The 19,752-nt window shown below is 35.2% G+C and overlaps 1 protein-coding gene across 7 annotated transcripts in view; it reads right to left on the bottom strand.

Annotated features, from left to right (window-relative positions):
• Window positions 1-19,752, bottom strand: part of INPP4B (inositol polyphosphate-4-phosphatase type II B) — an 830,572-nt gene that overhangs the window by 156,179 nt on the left and 654,641 nt on the right. For all 7 annotated transcript variants that reach the window (XM_044268013.1, XM_044268017.1, XM_044268010.1 and 4 more), the window contains 2 exons: window positions 9,897-10,027; window positions 9,418-9,522 (listed from right to left, as the gene is read on the bottom strand). In XM_044268013.1, coding sequence (XP_044123948.1) covers window positions 9,418-9,522; window positions 9,897-10,027 — 236 coding nt within the window. The remainder of the gene's footprint in view (window positions 1-9,417; window positions 9,523-9,896; window positions 10,028-19,752) is intronic.

The raw sequence follows: 19,752 nt of genomic DNA, 5'->3' as shown, positions 1-19,752 counted from the left end.
TATGGCATGCACAAAAATCAGCTCAAAAATGGATTAAAGACTTAGACATAAGACCTAAAAGTATAAAACTCCTAGAAGATAACAGAGGAAAATTTTATGATGACTGGTCTTTACAGTGATTTCATAGACGCGACACTAAAAGCATAAGCAACAAAAACAAGCAGAACTACATCAAACTGAAAAGCTTCTGCATAATTAAGGAAACTATAGACAAAAAAAACAACATACAGAAGAGGAGAAAATATTGGCAAATGATATATCTGATGAGAAGTTAATCTCCAAAATATATAACGAACTCCTATAACTCCATAGTAAAACAATTAATAACCTGACTAAAAAATGGGCTAAAGGCTTGAATAGACAGACATGTTGCAAAAGAAGACATACAAATGGCCAACAAGTATATGTCAAAATGTTAAAGGTTATTATTCATCATCAGGAAAATGCAAATCAAAACTACAATGAGATACCATCTCACACCTGTAAAAATGGCTTCAATCAAAAAAACAAAAGACAGTGAGTGTTAGCCACAATGTGGACAAATTGGAATCCTTGCATAGTGTCAAACTATCATGCTTCAGCATGGGTATAAATAAATACCTTTGGTATTTATTTATAGTAAAGGAACTGAAATTAGGATCTCAGAGAGATATGAGTGCCTCTACACTCATGTAAGGACTATCCATAATAGGCAAGATGTGGAAACAACCTAAATGCCCATCAGTGGGTGAATGGATAAAGAAAATGTGCTGTATACGTATAATGGGATACTATTTAACTTTAAAAAGAATGGAACTTCTGTAATATGTGACAATATGGACAATCCTTGAGGTTATTAAGTTAAATAAGCCACAGAAAGACAAATAATGCATGATTCTACTTGTATGAGGTATCTAGGCTAAATTGCTGTCAATGTTTCTATAAAATTTGAATTCAGTTTTGTTTTTTATCTTTGTTTTTTAAATTTGAATTAAGTTTTAATATGCTGTCTAAGATAGGAAGAAATACAGAATTCCTTTAAAATGTCTCACCATATGAAAAAAAGCAAGCCCAGTAACTCTGTGAGATGAATATGTAAACTAACTTAGCTATAGTAATCATTCACTATACATATGTATAGCAAAATAACATATTTGAAAATATACATAATTTTTATTAAAGTACAAAAACATTTATTGTTTAAATACTTTTGAAAATTTTTATTTTTGAGATAATTTTGGATATCCAGAGTTGTTGCAAAATTAGAATGGAGTTCTGTATACCCTTCACTATGTTCCTATGTTAATATCTTATACAGTCAGAGATTATCAAGACTAAGAAATTAATCTTGTGCTATAACATTAAATAAAGTAGATAATATGTTAAAATTAGTTTTTCCCTTTGTTCTTTACCCTTTGTTCTTTCAGGATCCAGTCCAGAATTCCACATTTCATGTTGCTATCATGTAGTCTTCTCCAATCCATGACAGTTCTTCAGATTTCATTTTTGACCTTGACACTTTTGAAGAGTACTGGTTCCTTAATTTGGGTTTGTCTTATGTTTTCTCATAATTAGACTGAAGTTCTGCACTGTTGAGTAGGATACTATGGAAGCGATATGCCCTTCTCAGTGCATTATAACAGGGAGTATGTTAAGTTGATATGTATTACTTCAGGTTAATTAAACTTGATGCATGGGTCAAAGTGCTGACTGCCACTATCTATAGTTGATTCTTCACTGTAAAGTTACTAAATATTTAGAGAAACATATTTTAAGACAGTACAATATCCAGTTTCTTTTTAGACTTGTGCCCACTAATTTTAGCATCTATTGATGTATCTTGCCTGTGGCAATTATTACTGCTATGGTTGAACGGTGATTTCCCATTTCCCTCATTCCTTTCACGTTTATTAATTGGAATTCTTTTGGGAAGAATAGTTTATCTTTCTCCTTTAGTTTATATATTCAGCTATCTATCTACCTATCTATTTATTTTTAAATATTTATATATTCATTTTAGAGAAAGAGAGAGAGAAGGGGGAGGGATAGAGGGAGAGAGAGTGCTTAAGCAGACTCCCTTCTGCATGTGGAGCCCCACACAGGGCTCAATCCCCAAGACCATGATCTGAGCTGAAATCAAGAGCTGGTGGCTTAACTGACTGCACCCCCCCAGGTGCCCTCAGTTATTTATTAACATCAGTATGGGCTCATAGGTATTGGTTTATGATCTAACACTATCTTTATGTTAAGTTGTTCTAGCTTTGTCCATTGGGAACTCCTTCCATTGGCTTGTAACTATTTATCTATTTCACCCTCTCCATTTGTTGCCATCATTGTAGTTTGTTTCTTAGCACTTCCTTACTTTCTAGAGCCACCAGATGCTCTAGACTCATCTTATATTTTCCCTGCCTCAGCCCTAGAATCAACCAGTTTTCCAAAGAGCCGTAGCTCTTTTTACTTGAGGATGGTGTTTAGAAATCAAATACTGGGGGAACTCTGGTCAGCTAAGTGTCAAGATCTCAGAATCCTGAGATCTAGCTCAGCACTGGGCTCAGCACTCAGTGGGGAGTCTGCTTGTCCTTCTGCCTTTTCCTCTCTCTCTCAAACAAATAAATATATGTTCTTTTAAAAAAAGAAATCAAGGGACGCCTGGGTGGCTCAGTTGGTTAAGCAGCTGTCTTCAGCTCAGGTCATGGTCCCAGACCGAGTCCCACATTGGGCTCCTTGCTCAGCAGGAAGCCTGTTTCTCCCTCTGCCTCTGCCTGCCATTCTGTCTACCTGTGCTCTCTCTCTCCCCCCCTCTCTCTCTGATAAATAAATAAAATCTTAAACAAAAAAAATCAAATACTGGGGGTAGGTATACTCATTCTTACTGCTTTCAATTCTTTCAGTGCCAGAGGTAGGAAGTATATGCACGTATATGCATACTAACTTGTACACACACACACACACACACACACACACACACACATACCTGCATCTATACATCTATATTAACAGCAACAAGCCCATAAGTCCATATTGTTACCTCCGACTTCAGTTCAGCATTACAGGATTCCTTCTAGCCTGACTTCCTTCTTTTTTTCTAACTTCTTTCTCTGATATTGAGAAACTGGACTCTCCCTATTTTATATTTACATATTTGGTTAACCATACTATACAAACAAAATAGTTTTAGAATTGTTAATTCACACCTCTTTAAGAAGTAAATATACTAACAAAAGTACCGTGTTTGTATTCTTTTTTTAAATTTAGGCTTATAATACCCAATGTTTTCTTATATCAGATCCTTTATTTCCCATTATTTTCATTAAATTATCATTTTTGTAATTTTATTTACCATTTGTTATCATTTTAAACAATATATTAACAGGAAGTTAACAATAAAGCAGATTGGGAATATGAAATTCTAAGGAAAACTTACAAATCATTAGTAGCACAACAATCAGGATTTGAAAAAAATAAGAATGGAGAGAGAGCCAATTTCCTAATACAGTTATATGTTTTCAAGGGCAAAGTGACCAGGAACTAAAACAGAAGAGTTTCCCAAGTATTTCTTACTTTTGAACTTCATAGAATACATTTCAAATAGGCAAGTAAAAAGTAGTACTTTTGTTTCAGCACAGCTAGCAGAACTGAATACTTTATCTATATTCCAGAAACCTTTTTTCCCATTTCCCCACCTCGCAAGCCAACCTTGATATTCCATTAATACCAAGAGGCTTTCTCTGTAGAGACAATAAGTAGGGTTTATGCCTGGATTTTGAAAGAGCAAATAAGGTCTCTCTTGCCTCTCTCACTTTTCTTTGTTGCCTTTTGATTCTATCTACCTTGATTAGAATCACTCCTCAAAAAGGTGGGATCATTAAGTATGTATTTTGTAGAGGCGCAAAAAATTTAGGCATATATAATCTTTTCCTTCATACATTTGAGATCTCCAAAAAGCCGCTTTGAAGTGTTAATTTTTAAACACTGGTAACTGTGATATTGTGATTTATAATGTAAAAAAAGAAAGCCAGAGGCTCAAAATAGTCACTTTTGTCAAAGGACCCACATCAGCAAACCAAGGCTTTATATCTAACCTAACTGCAGTTTCAGCCTCCCAGGAATGTAACCTTTAACCAGTCAACATAGAATTTCTTGGTCAGCTAGTAAATTTTACTAAAAGATCCCTTCCATTCCATTAGAAGGATGACTTTGCCTCAAATAATGGATTCCTTTGCCGATAATTTCCTTGTTTCCCCACTTGCTACATTCAAAAAGCTTCCTTTTTTGCAGCTCTATAGGGCTCTCTTTTATTTGTTAGATAGGATGCTGCCTGATTCATGAATCATTCAATAAAGACAATTCGAACTTATAAATTACTCAGTTGAATTTTTGTTGCTTAACAAGGGTAAGAAATAAATATATTTGGTAAATATCATTGTTCCCTTTTCTGGCAAGGTGGTCCTAAAACCCTTGGAATTTCCTAAGGGTTGAGAGCTTTAAAGATGTCTTTTCTTATATTAAAGAAGTGACTTTTGGACCTCCCCTAAGGACAGAGCCTGGTTGTCAGGGCACTCAACCAAGTAATTAAAGGGTCCAAATTTTCTATCCCTCCTCTCTACCCAGGCACCTGGGAGGGGAAAAGAGCTGGAGATTGAGTTCAATTCCCAAGGGCCAATTATTTAATTAATCCTGCCTGTGTAATAAAATCTTAAAAAAACAAAACAAAACAAAAAGGACTAGGTTTGGGGAGCTTCTGTGGTGGAGGTGCTGGGAGAGAGGCGTTCAGAGAGCACGGAAGTTCTATCTACTTTCCCTGCCTGGCCCTGTGCATCTCTTCCACCTGGCAGTTCCTGAGTTATATCCTTTTATAATAAACCAGTGTTCTCGTAAATGAAATGTTTTTCTGACTTCTGTGAATAGTTCTGCTGAATTAGTTGAACCCAAGGAGGGGGGCACATTTGATTTATAGCCAGATGGTCAAAAGTACAGGTAAGAACCTGAACTTTTCAACTGGCATCTGAAGTGGAGGGCAGTCTTGTGGACAGAGCCCTTAGCCCATGGAATCTGATGCTATCTCCAGGTAGATAATGTCAGAACTGAGTTGAAACTTAAGACACTCAGTTGGCATCCATGGAGAATCGGGAAACTAATGGTATGGGAAACCCTTATCTTCACATTGGAATGGTCCCACAGTCATTAATAACTAAAGAGTGGCTCTGAAGGAAACAGTTAGAAAGTAGCTACTGAATGTTATTCCCAGAGTTTACATGAAGTTAAGCTGTCCTGTTCAGCTATAGGTTTCTTTGGTTTATCACATGATCTAAAATGAGAATATAAACTGTATACAGCTATATAATCCTTAGGTTTGAAATCCGTTCTGGCATACTTTACACTAATTACAAAAATTTTTAAATACCACACTTACTGGAAAACACAAAATCACGACTCTTAGGAGTCTTAGTATTTTGCAAATGGTATTTGATAATTATTATTTACAAATATCACAGTATTGGAAATGCTGGGTTTATCTCTTTGGCCCCTTCAACCTGAATGCCACTTGCAATTACTATGAAAATAGTAGACAGACCTAGGTAGAGCATGGGATTCATTTCTTGGTCTCTTAGTTTAGTTAATAAAGAATGGTATACACTGAAAGTACCGTGTTCAGTCTTGGCTAGAGCACTTGTACTTTTAAAAATTTAGTTAGAACTAACTGAAATTTATTATATTCCTCTAAGAGTGAGCATATAGAAAAATATATAAAACTAATAATCAATAAAAAATAAAACTCTAAGGGAACAATCTGATCAGTAATATTTGTCTCATTTTAAAATTTTCCTTATTTTATCCTGCTGTTTAAATTACGTATCTTTATGATATTCAGCCCTTAACCCTATAGAATAAAAGCTTTCAGATTTTTGGTACTAAGAAACAACTACAAAAATCTAGATGGACATTTATTTTACAGAAAATTTGAGCAAAAAAAAATCAGTGGTCCTTTTTTCTTTCTTAAAATAACATAATCTGTTTTTGATAGTTTTTTAATAATTTATATATCAAATATACATATTTGATAGTTTAAGTCTTCTTCTTTAGATAGTTTATATCTCAAAAATTGTCCTAGGCTTTGTGAAAATGGCATCATACATAGCATAATGTGGAAGTGGAATTCAAGTTGTTGAATCTCATCAAGCTACAGATACTAGGTTGGTTTGAAATTTAATAATAGGGCTGCCTCATAGCCTTTAAAAAGCCACTTAATAATAGATATGAGATAATAAGTCTATTTTTTTCCCCAGAAGATCTTTTTAAAATTCCTGCAACTATAAAAATAGTGGTAATGAAAAAAAAATGTAGACATGCTGATCTCATTTCAGGGAACAATTTAACCATAATCCCGGACTTCAAAATAATCCACAAAATGACTCTGTCATGAATCACAAAACAATAAGGAATTTTAAGGGAAATCTATTTCAAAATAGTCCAAACAATTTACCAACATCATGAAACATCTAAAAGTAATTATACTTCATTGATGAGGTGGTATACCCAAACTAAAGATACAGAAATCAGGGAGTTCTAAACAGCTCCTCATTTGTTCCTTCCCTCAATACGGAGATTAGAAAACTAAGGGGCAGAGAGGTTAGCTGACTCATCCATACTTACAAAATAAATTCTGGCTTAGGTCCCACCTGTTTCCAATTATAGCTTTATGATACACTATAGAAGGTTTTTTCTTTCTTTTCTTTCCTCTTTCTTTCTCTGTCTCTCTTGTTATATATTACAATATGCTATTATATATCTATAACATAAAATAAAATAACATAGAGAATAATATTATAAGAATCCATATTTTATAATATTTATCTCTGACCCTCTATGAAAATAAAATTTGAGGTGGAAAATTTTGTTCTTAAATTCAGGGTTTTTTCTTTGCTATTGTGACTGCTGTCTAAGATCTCTACTGGGATTGTATTTGTTGCATTTAATTTAAGTAATGAACAAGGGTGAAAAATTAATGGGTCTGGGGGCATCTGACATTGGATGGAGGTTATTTCATTTGTCAGTATGAGACATGACAACATTAGTTCTGCTCAGTTACTTGTTTCTAGAGCTAGACATTAGCCTTGTATTTGGTGAATCTGCCTCATATTGTTTGCAAAGTCGCCTCTCCAAATATAGCAGGCGTATTAATCAAATGCAGATTGATGTAATTTACTAATGGTAAGAATGAAAATAAATCTAGACTACATCCAAATAACTCACCAGTGAAATACCAAGGCTTGGCCAATCTTACTTGCATCATTACCTTGCAAAATGTTGTCTGTAATTTCAGCTAAACATTCAAATCAGTAAACATGGATCTTAAATAAATTTAACCGCAATTCATTTAATGTGCTGAATACATGTTATATAAGTAAGTAGAAATTTGATTGACTGCCATCTACAGTTTTCAACCATTTTATTTTGTAAATAAGAAAACCAGTGCTCAGAAAAGTTATTAACTTGGTCAATGTCTAAGAAGGAAGTGGCAGAACTCCAAAATTCAGTCAAGTTTTCAATTTATATTAAAACATATAGCTGGTGATCCAGCCTATAAGCACTTACTTTATCTAAATTCCAATCTCAAATAATAAATTTTGAACTTATTATAAAATTGTAAATATTTTAAAACATGTAAGCTTAATATTCAATATTACATATATGATATGTATACCACATATATATGATGTATATAAAATTAAATACATATATATATATATGTTATATATATATATATATATATATATATAACACTTAAATGAGTAACCTTGGGGGAAAAGCCAGTATGCAGTAGAATTCAGGACCTTTGCATTAATTCTTGGCCATTAAGATTTTTAAAACCATTAGATGTTATGTTCAAACTACTGACAGATACTCAGTAATCAATTAAGATTTCCTAAATGCTTTGGACCAGTCTATCTCATTTTTATTTCAGTTCTTTCATTGACATAATTTTTGGTGAAAAGGATCCAAGTTTAAATTTCAGATAATTGATAAAGGTTACTGAAGCTACTAAAATTTTACATTTCCATAACTACACTTACACCTGCATATTAGCTGGTTGTATAAACACAAATGTATGCACAAACTCAGAAAAATGGTTAACTTTTCTGGTTGTGAAATTTCAGATGATTCTGAAGCAGGACACAGATTTTAACTTTGTAAAACCTCTATATTGTTTTACAATATAGAACCTCTATATTGTGACAATAGCTACAAAATAGGGTGTTAGCATGAGTCTCTAGATGTATCTTTGTATGTTTGCATATCCATACACTTACCATGAAGGACTGGATGACCTAAAGTAAATTTTGGATCCCTTGGAAGATGGGTACTAGCAGGATGACCATAGCATTTATCACTAAATAGAGAGACTTTTGAGAGGGAAGAGAGGAGAAGAATTTTTTTCATAAGGATGTGGGACAATAACCATAATATGGGACTTTTGCTGTGTGTGAATAGAGGCAGATAATCACTCTATTTATGCACAGAAATTTATGTAGCAGTAAGTTAAAGGAAAAGGGAGGAGAAAGAATATTTTAAAATATATTTTTCTAAGAAATAGCAAGGAATTATGTAGAGTGGCAAGGGATACAATATGATATTCACCTTATTCAATACTCAATATCCAATAATCACTTACTGAAGTGGGGTGCCTGGGTGGCTCAGTGGGTTGGGCCTCTGCCTTCAGCTCGGGTCGTGATCTCAGGGTCCTGGGATTGAGCCCTACATCGGGCTCTCTGCTCAGGAGGGGGCCTGCTTCCCCCCTCTCTCTCTGCCTACTGCTCTGCTTACTTGTGATCTCTCTCTATATATATCTCTCTCTCAAATAAATAAATAAAATCTTAAAAAAAAACCTTACTGAAGTATGTTTATAAAAAATCTATACACTTTTCTTTGCAAAATGTTTCTCATGTCTAAGTACAGTAAAATACTCTACCACATTTTTTTTTCTGATAAATATCCTTCTCATAGAGAAGGGGGTGACTGTTGACAATCACCACTAAGTCAGAAAAATGGCCTATGAGTCCATCTCTGGACTTTGATTTTTCAAGTTAAGCATAAAATGAACAAGTATTATTTCTCCTTTTTCCTTTTTTTTTTTAATTCAAACACTGGCATGCATGGTTTCAGCCATCACTGAGACTACTTAAGGATGTTTTCATTTGTTTTGCATATTCACCTGTAACTCAATCCAAGTGCCACATTTTTAAAGTAATGTTCAGAAACACAGCAACAAAAATACTATAGTCCCTTTGTAGTATTCAGGGTCATTATCAACTTCAATTGTTTCATCTTCATCTTTACATAATTCTAAAATTTTTAATTCTGCCTGTAGTCAAGTTTTTTTTAAAAGTACATACTCAAATAATTTGCCCATTTAAAAAAGAATATTATATACACTACCTTTCAAGTGAGGGCTGTGTACATGCATTCTTTGTAGATGTAGATTTATTGGAACAAATTCTAATGTTTTCTCTCCTTTGCTGCTGCTTGATTTGAAAGAGGACCCTAGGCAGAAAAAAAATTGAATGTTAACAGTAAATGAATAATAAATGTGTGTGGCAGGTACATTGAAGGGAATGTTTGACATGGAAAAATATTATAAAGATTTCAGAAAGAAAAATATATCTTGTATAAGCTGCTTTTCTTTATAGAAATTCAATTTAAAAAATTCTCAGTTATTCTTATAATAATCCCATGAGGTAAAATAGGGAAATCTATTTCTTCCTGGTCTATCATGCCGAGATGTTAGAATGAGAGATAAAAAGATTTTTAAAATTTTTTGGCTCTTCTATATCCATAGCAACAATAATATTGTTTTCACCTAACATACATGAAATGCAATTCAGTTTGAATATATAAAAAAGTTATTGCTTTCATACCTGTTTCCTTGCTAAGTTCTGTCAGAATATCTTGGTACATATTCACCATTTGATCACAGTGAGTAAGGACATTTTTCCGTAGATTGTCCCAGTGTGGAGAAAGCTCACCAAGTTCTTTTAACTCCTGGTTTCTGTTAAAAATATAAACGAGGAGAAAATATTTATTTTGATCTTAAGTCCACAGACAAGGAACACCTAATAAACATTGCCAAACTAATTAGAAATTGATTCACCATCCGTTTCCAGAAAGTTCTATGCACTCATTAGAGAAAAAAAAAATTCTCCCACATTAGCCATAACACTATCTTTCAGGATATGTCTCCTGAGGCAAGAGAAACAAAAGCAAAAATAAACCACTGGGACTACATCAAAATAAAAAACTTCTGCCCAGCAAAGGAAACCACCAAAAAACCTGAATGGCAACCTACAGAATGGGAGAAGGCATTTGCAAATGATGTATCCAGTGAAGGTCTGGTATCTTAAATGTATAAAGAATTTATACAGCTCAATATCAAAAAACCAAATAATCTAACTAAAAAAATGGGCAGAAGAGGTGTATAGACATTTCTCCAAAGATGACATACAGATGGCTAACAGACACGTGAAAAGATGCTCGACATCAATCATCATCAGGGAAATGTAAATCAAACCACATGAGAATCACCTCACACCTGTCAGAATGACTTAAAAAGACAAAAAACAAGTGTTGGTGAGCCTGCAGAGAAAAAGGAACCCTCCTGCACTGTTGGTGGAAATGCAAAATGGTATAGCTACTGTGGAAAACAGCAGAGTCTCCTCAAAAAGTTAAAAATAGGGGCGCCTGGGTGGCTCAGTGGATTAAGCCACTGCCTTCGGCTCAGGTCATGATCTCAGTGTCCTGGGGTAGAGCCCCACATTGGGCTCTCTGCTCAGCAGGGAGCCTGCTTCCCTCTCTCTCTCTGCTTGCTTCTCTGCCTACTTGTGATCTCTCTCTCTGTCAAATAAAGTAAATAAAATCTTAAAAAAAAAAAGTTAAAAATAGAACTACCCTATGATCTAAGAATTGCACTACTGGGTATTTATACAAAGAATACAGAAATACTAATACAGAAGGATATTTGCACCCCTATGTTTATTGCAGTGTTATTTACAATAGCCAAATTATAGAAGCAGCCCAAGTGTCCATCAATAGATGAATGGCTAAAGAAGTGGTACATATGCAAATATATACATATATATAGAAGTGGAATATTATTCAATCATAAAAATAATGAAATCTTGCCATTTCCAACAACATGAATGGATCTAGAGTATGATGATAAGTGAAATAAACCAGTCAGAGAAAGACAAATACCATATGAATTTAAGAAAAAAAAAAAAAAAGAGACAAACCAATAAACATACTCTTAAATTAGGAGAACAAACAGATGGTTACCAAAGGGGAGGTACGCGGGGGAGGAATGGGTGAAATAGGTGAAGGGGATTAAGAGTACAGTTATCCTGATGAGCACTGAGTAACATATGGAATTGCTGAATTATTATATTATACACCTAAAATTAATATAGCACTCTATGTCAACTACACAGGAATTAAAATAAAATTTAAAAAGTAATTTTAACACAAGGGAAAATATGAATAGCTTAGGTCACACAAACATTAAAGTTCTGTATGTTGAAGAGGTGAAAAAAATACAAACTAATGAATATTCTCACTGATAAAAAATTCACAAAGATGATGACAAAAACTTGCCAAACACACACACACACACACACACACACACACACGGGACAGTCAGTTAAAAAAGACACATTAAAACTTCAATAGAAAAACAGCTAAATGCTAGGCCTCAGTCATCGAAAATAAAATTACGTGGAAAAAAATAATGTGGGACGGGCTTTTTGATTATGTCTGAAAAAATAACAAGATATTCAAGTAACCCAGTTTATACGTAATACAGCTGTAAAATTTTTTTTAAGATTTTATTTATTTATTTATTTAACAGAGAGAGAGAGAGAGAGAGAGAACAAACAGGGTGGGTGGAGGGCAGAAAGAGAGGAAGAAACAGGCTGCCCATATTGTGGGAAGTCCGATGCAGGCCTTGATCACAGAGATCATGGCCTGAACCGAAAGCAGATACTCAACAAACTGAACCACCCAGGCATCCTGCTGTAAAATTTTTTAAAGGCCCATAAATGGTATAATCAGGTATGATTTATTGGCCTCAGTTTCTCTCAAGAAGACAATTTAAGTAAATGCAGTACGCATATGGTTTGTCTTTTCTTTATCAAAAGGAAGAACTAATTATGCCATTTAAGTTTTAATTATTACCTTTTATCTAATTCTCTACCCTTTAGCCAAGTTTATTCAAATAATCAGAATGATTTTTAAAATTATAATGATAAATGGTCTAATATGCTGCCTGGTTAGATCTCTTATTCATTTCTGTAACCTTTTACCAACAACATTTTCATGAGGCTAATTTAACTAGCAATAATGAACCTTTTTTGCTATTTTGGCTGTGAAACATGCTAAATACCAAGCTAATAAATTCAGAAGATGTAGAATCTTTAACATCCTGTTAAATGCAAGAATAATGGATGGTGTGCAAAAATGTGACTTGCCCTCATATGTTTGTAGCTGCCTTTGTTTTGTTTCAAAGGGGACACAGTATGGCACTGCTGCATCTTTTATCTGAGGTCTTTACAAATTTGTGAACATTAATCTCATTCTTAACTTTTCGACAGATTAGGTTCCATTACACAACATTCATGGGAAAAGAAATGATTAATTAATAGCCATTGAGGGTAAAGAAAGTTCATGACCCAAGTTGAGACAGGCAGGGGAGCCTGGAGAATTGGGGAGTCCAGTTCTCTGTGTACACTCAGATAGCAGAGTATTCAAATTCAGGACAAAACAACACTAACCAACAAAAACAAATTATTCCAAAAGCCCGAGATATCTAAGTCTAGAAGAATCTGGGCAGTTAGGTCAGATGTGAGCAAGATAGCCATGTGTGATATGTCAACTTAATACATAAGGTTTCAGGCTTTACTTCCAATATACTATTATGATGAAAATATTAGTTAAGTATTCCTATTTAATACTAATAGATGTACCGTGGGTCTACAATTTATGTTGTCTCTGAATCCTTATCAGAAAGAATAATGAAAAGAGAGGTGGCAAGAGAGAGAAGGAAGTGTGATAGTGAAGCCATTGAACACATTGTAGGAAACTGGGATGGAGTACATCTCCTTCCCTAACAGAAGCCCAGCAAAAGGAGGTGAGAAAAGTTTAGTGTTTTGGGGGAGTGACTTGAGATAAGCTGAAAGGAGTCCATAATCTGCTGTTTAAAATTTATTATACTCCTTCAATATGTCAAAGATTATATACTGAAATATACAGATGAAACCTGGTATTCACCGCTCATTTGTTCTAAATGATGGCACTGAACAGCTACACACTCCAAAAGGGAAAAACAACCAACATAAGGTTTCTTTGCATTGAAGAAAACTCAAATACAGGGGGACTATAGAATAAAGGTATAATAGACCAGAGCAGAGTAATGAAAAAGTTAGAAAACAAAATGGGACATAGTAAGAGAGTGGTTGTAAGTTTAAGAAAAATAAAAGACATTAATTACATCAATGCATTAAAATAGATTGAGTGGGGGACGCCTGAGTGGCTCCAGTTGGTTGGGCATCTGCCTTTGGCTCAGGTTATGATCCCAGAGTCCTGGGACCAAGCCCTGCATTGCGCTCCCCGCTTGACGGGAAGCCTGCTTCTCTCTCTCCCTCTGTCCCTGCTTGTGTTCATCTCTCTCTGACAAATAAATAAATAAAATCTTAAAAAAAAAAGAGACTGAGTGGGTACATTGGTGTCCCCAAATCGGGAAATTTTTCAGTTGGGAAGACAAGAGTTGTTTATACTATATTTTAATTTGTTACTCAGCGAATAAAGCTTTGACATTGAAGGACCGTGCTTTGTATCTCAAGTCAGATTCTCTAGAATGTAGACTGGGATCAAGCAGTCCTAGGTCAGCAAGGGGGAGGTAAGAGGGGTGTTGTAGGACACAGAGAAAGTAGACATCAAGTGGGAGGTTACCGAGTCAGGCAGAACTTCACAAGAAAACATGGCTGGCTCCTTGGTCATGTTAACAGCTCCGGATACTTATATGGAACTAAAGCACCTTAGAAAAGTTTATTAGATGGAAGGAGAAACATTTATATACCAATTCCTTCTATAGTATTTCATTCGTAAAGATTCATTGTATGAGACATTAACCCCTCGGCACTTCTAGTTGTCTATTCTGAGTGGCTACTGAAGAAGAAATGTCCCAGTAGAGACAGAAGTGTCCTACATCTGGTCATAGGTACCAGAACCACTCTGGGTCTTTCCAGGGTAGATGTCACTGGGGGCATGTTAATATCTGGTCTTCACCCTGGGGGGAGGCCGAGACAGCTGGTGGTGTTACAACATAGGTGATAATGGTGGCAGTGTCTGGAGCCCTCCACTGAGCAAGTAGGCAAAACCTGAGCAGAGTTTAAGGTTGAGCCAGTATAAAAAAGTACATCACCTGTGCCTATGACAGACAACCCCCTGGAGAACTTGGACTTCCATCATTTCTTGATATCCATGTAGCATATAAAACAGCATCCTCATATCTTCCCTAAAAGGGATTTCAAGTATAATCCTTCAAAATGATGGCCAGATGCAATTCTCCCAAATGAGGTCATGAACCATGCTACAATATCTGATATTTCAATGATCTTAGGGGCCTTAGTTGATGTTCCTCATTCTCCTCTATCACTCATTCTCGATTTTCCTCAGATTCCTCTAGTACTTCAGCTGATCTAGGTTGCTGTCTTATGAAGTGACCCAGACATTAATCCCAGTTGATTAGGTCCTTGGTTTTTCTGCTCTTATGGAATCTTAGCTGCTATAATTTCTCACTCACCTCTGGGCATGGAGCACACCAAAGTACTAGACATATTTCTCTTTGCTCAGATTATGAAGATACTGTACCTATCATGGTGATAGGTACAGTAACCCTTGCTATCTTTGCTAGTCCACCATAGTGAAAAATGCATGATAACCAGATCACATGTGAACCAAACATAGATCCAGATGAGTAGGACTCTTTATGGGTTATGGACAGAATTACCCCACCCCATGCCTCAAGAATCAGGATTCTAACTGGCAAAGTCTAAGGTGGTAGGGAAAGGAAACACAAATCCACTAATGGGACATTGTGATAGATTGAAAAAAGGGCTCACCCCGTTTCCCAGAGCTGTGTGTTCTACCTATAGTGGGCATAACATCTTCTATTGGCTGTTGGTTTAGCATACAAACTTCATCCTGGAGGTCAGTACTCCAATCCTGAGGTTTTGTCCCCCTACAGTGGTGCCATAGCTGAAACTTTCATGATTAATATTATTCCACTATTGTATCAGGTTTGTGGCTTTTGGATGGTGGGGCAAGCTCACTGTCACGCCTCCTTTGTTATAGTAAGTGTCGTTCGGTAGGAACAATGTTATGTGGGACGCCACATCATCAGACCAGGCATTGTACAAGCAGACCAAGGCATATCATGAAACCAAGGCCTTGTCAGATGTGGCTGATGGCAGTGTTACTGTGAGCAGGAAAGACAAGCACATATTCAGACTTTGTTTCACCTTCTTACGACAAATTGCTGTCCTCTCCAAGTTCAAAGGGATCCAACTTAATTGGCCTGCCACCAAATAGTTGATGGGTTTCCCCCAGGCATGGAATCCTCTAAGCATCCACTGTCAGTTATAGATTAGTGGCTGGTTAAGCACCAGACAAAAAGTCTTAATGATATATGTATCATAAACAGAGTTCAAAAAAAGCACAAGTATTTTTGTGCCTCTATGATAAAGGTCTTTTTGTGTACATGTCTATATGTTTTATGTTACTGATTTCCTCTATTATTTGTCATTGTGCCAACAGATGTCAGAGGTGGAGTGACCATATGTGTCACTTTACACCTGTTCTTGCACCGTGATTATTCCAAAATATCCTGTTAAACTAGCCAAGTTATGGGACACAAGAATTAATAGAACTTTTTTGATATAGTTTAAAAAAAAACTACTACAAACTCATAGAATGTTGCAGTTGGAAGGAAGTTCAGAGAATAATCTGAAACCTCTTGTTTCACAGATGGAAGCATCTAAATTAAATAGCTTTTTAGTCTTGGAGTTACTAGAATACCAAGTCTTTTAGACTATAATCCCAATGTGCACTCTTTCCTCACCCCATGTAATTCCCCAGTGTAAAAACAAAGAAGCACACATACACACACACAAACTAAACTAAAACACACAAAAAATGTAGTGCCTTGTTTCTGAAGGTACTTAATGAGCATAAGCTGACTGAGTGGAGTTTGGAGCTAGTGGAGCTATTGACTTCTAGGACTACATTTGTAAGCTTTCATGTACTTTTAAAGTTAACTTTGAACAAAAGATAAGTCATAATTCAATACTTCTGCTTCTGAACCTTTTAGTTAGAATGGCACAGCTACTAGGTATTCCGTGCATGAAAACTGATATTTTCTAAAATATGTTCAAGTACATACTGGTGTCCAGTATTATAAGACCCATAGAGAGAGCCCAGTCTCTGCATTTCTCCACCACATTTCTCTAGGGAGCAATCTTGGCATTGATGTTACAGTTAAATACACATCTTCACTAAGCCTTTGGTGTGAATGGTGAAAGAGATGAGCTGTGTAAATGCATTTTTAATCTACAGAAAAATATTTTTTAAAAATACTCCTTCCCTCTATAAAAATTCTCATTTATTTACAGTAACAACAGCTTCTGCTCTCAAAAGCTGTCTCCTTCAGTTGGAACTTTACAACAATAAGAGCAAAAATGTCTTTCTGAAAAATCCACTGCTCTCCTAACCACATACGGTCTTTTTTGAATTCATTACTTTACTCTCACTAGAGCTCTACCTTTAAAACAAATCTTCTAGGAGACAGGCTAGGACTCTCTTAGAGTCCAAGAGGTAGACACAAAGATGTTGGAAAGAAAAGATTGAATATTCAAATATTAATAAGACTAGGCCTCTTACACATTAAACATTCTTTGGCACTTACTGCCATCCATTCCTTTTGCTTTGCTACCTATAAAAATAAAACGTAAATCAGATAAAATAAATCTCAAAGGAGGCAGGTGTTTGCTAAGCCTTACTTGAGACATATCTTTTTTTTTTTTTTTTTTTAGAAATATCTTTATACTCTGGATTTTGGTATACCAATTGTAAAAGTATGATATTCTTGATACTTGATGATATATTCATGCTGATCTCTGGAAATAACCTTATAATGCACTTTTTGTCTACATGGCTTGTTTTGTCTTCCTTTGTTTAAATAGTTTAAAAATGCTTTTTCCTCTTTAGCAAAGAGGAAATGCTTTTCCTCTTTAGCAAAATTGCACTTTCTGGGGTCACTATGATCCTTTGAACCCTCCTTCCATAAAGGAGCACACTACTAAGTACATAATAACATGCTTGAAACACAAAACTTTTGACTAGCATAAAGAGAGAAATGAGATTAAAAACAAACAACTCTAGGAAGAATGAAGAGAAATAACTGAACACAAAATAAGTCCTAGGGAAACTGGAAGACATAGCCAAACCTGCTTTAACATTTTTACATATAATACTTAATAAAACATTTGCAAGAACATTAAATAGATGAATAGTTTTTCAACTTTATTCCCTATACCCCCAGGGCTGCTGTGGCTAGAGGGACAGGGGAGGGTGTTGACAAAAGAGAAGTCAAGTACGCGAACAGGCATCAGGCCCTTTTCCTTACTCCAGTCAAACACCAACTCCAGTTAAAGTGTTTTAAATTAATACTGAAATTCCATGTGCAGTTCTGTATGAAAACAAGTTTCTGCTGCTAAAAAAAAAAGAAAGAAAGAAAGAAAGAAAGAAAGAAAATAAAAAGAAAAGGAAAGAAAATTGAGTTTAAGATCACTAAAACAATGTAGTTTAAAAAGGAGAAAGTTGATCTTGTACTTAAAACAGTTTTAAAGCCTACCGATGATGTATTCAAGTAGGAATTCCAACGGGAATATTTGCTCTGAGCCTATGAGTGTAGCAGACTTGTCTTATTCATTCATCTTTTTGTCCTACCACAGTCCTTAGTTTGGGGGAATTTTTCAAGATAGGCCTGTGGACTGACTGAATGAAAGGTTTGCTTGCAGATTTTTGTTTTTTTTATTTTCCTGAAATTTGAGAGAAAGTCAGGATATAATCTAACCTAAAGTAGAATGTTGAGCTCTGTCCCAGTTAAAATGAATAAATGCAATAGATAAATGAGACACTGTTGAGTCCTCTAACCTTGTATGATCTAGGTCCATAAATCTGGATTAGTCAAGTCTTCCTTAGGGATGGAGAAAGATTTGAAAGTGTATCTTCATATAGCACTTCTTACTGAGATGATTAATTTATGTGTCAACTTGGCTGGAACACAAGGTATCCAAATATTCAGTTAAATGCTATGGTAGGTGTTTCTGGGTGAGATTAACATTTGAATTGGTATATTGAGTAAAGCCCTTGCCCTCACTAATTTGGGTGGGCCTCATCCAATCAGTTGAAGGTGAATAGAGCAAAATGCTGTCCCCTCCCTGAGTAAGAGAGAAGTCCTCTTGACAGACTGACTTTGAACTGGGATGCTAGCTTTTTACTGCCTTTACAATCAAATTGAAACACTTTTTCTGGGCTTCAAAATCACTGGTGTTTGCACGAGTACTATATCATAGATTCTCCTATGTCTCCAGCTTATGGACTTAATCATGAAGATGTTAGGACTTGTCAGCCACCGCAATTATGTGAGCCAGTTCCTTAATAAATAATAATAATATAATAATAAATCTCTGTCTCTGTTTTTGTCTCTCTCTCTACACACACACACACACACACACACACAGTATTAGTTCTGTTTCTCTGAAGAACACTCACTAATACACTACCTACACAGGGATTCCAACACAAAAGCACGAAAGTATATGTTCTTCTCTGTTTGGTGCCAAAAGTTGGGGAAAGGGGATGGGATGGAAAAATCTAGAACACAGTTCAAGCTCTTTTATGGTCTTTTATCTCTCTCACCATATTTTATAGATATTCTTGGCTAATCTTCAACAAAAGAGGAAAAAAAGAATGAAATTAGACCAGTTTCTTACATGATACACAAAAATAAACTCAAAATGGATTAAGTACCTACATGTAAGACATGAAACCATGAAAATCCTAGAAGAGAGCATAGGCAATAATTTCTCTGACATTGGCCACAGCAACATCCTTCTAGATTTCCTCAAAAGAAAAATAACTACAGAGATGCTTAGCTCATTTAAGGGGACATGCCCAAGAAATCTCTGAGGCCAAAGCACCACATATGAACACCTAATTTTATTAAAACTGTGAACTCAGAATAATACAATTTTAAAATCTGGGTGTGCAAACTCAAAAATTCCTGAAATTATGAAAAGTAATCATGGTAATGAAGAGTACCTGAGAATAATAATTAATTCATTTACAAGAATGTAGTAGGACCTAATAGCCTGATACAAATTTATATACAATAGGCTATGGCTCAGTAAAAAAGGCATTAAAACATTATTTGAAATTGTTATTATCTAAGTAAATAGAAACACTTCCCTACAATGGGCTGCACAATATCATTCTGTAGAATAAAAAGAGCTCTACAACTTCACCAGAATCTTCTAGTAATTATCATACTGACACTACATGTGGGTGCTCACGGATGCAAAGTGTACTAGCCAAGCTGCTTTCATTCATTAGGCAAAATCAGACCTTAAATCAAACCCCAAAGAAATCATAACAGAAATTTCC

This window comes from Neovison vison, chromosome 11, assembly GCF_020171115.1.
Source record: "Neovison vison isolate M4711 chromosome 11, ASM_NN_V1, whole genome shotgun sequence".
Lineage (NCBI taxonomy): Eukaryota > Metazoa > Chordata > Mammalia > Carnivora > Mustelidae > Neogale > Neogale vison.
This window is presented reverse-complemented; position numbering and strand designations above follow the sequence as displayed.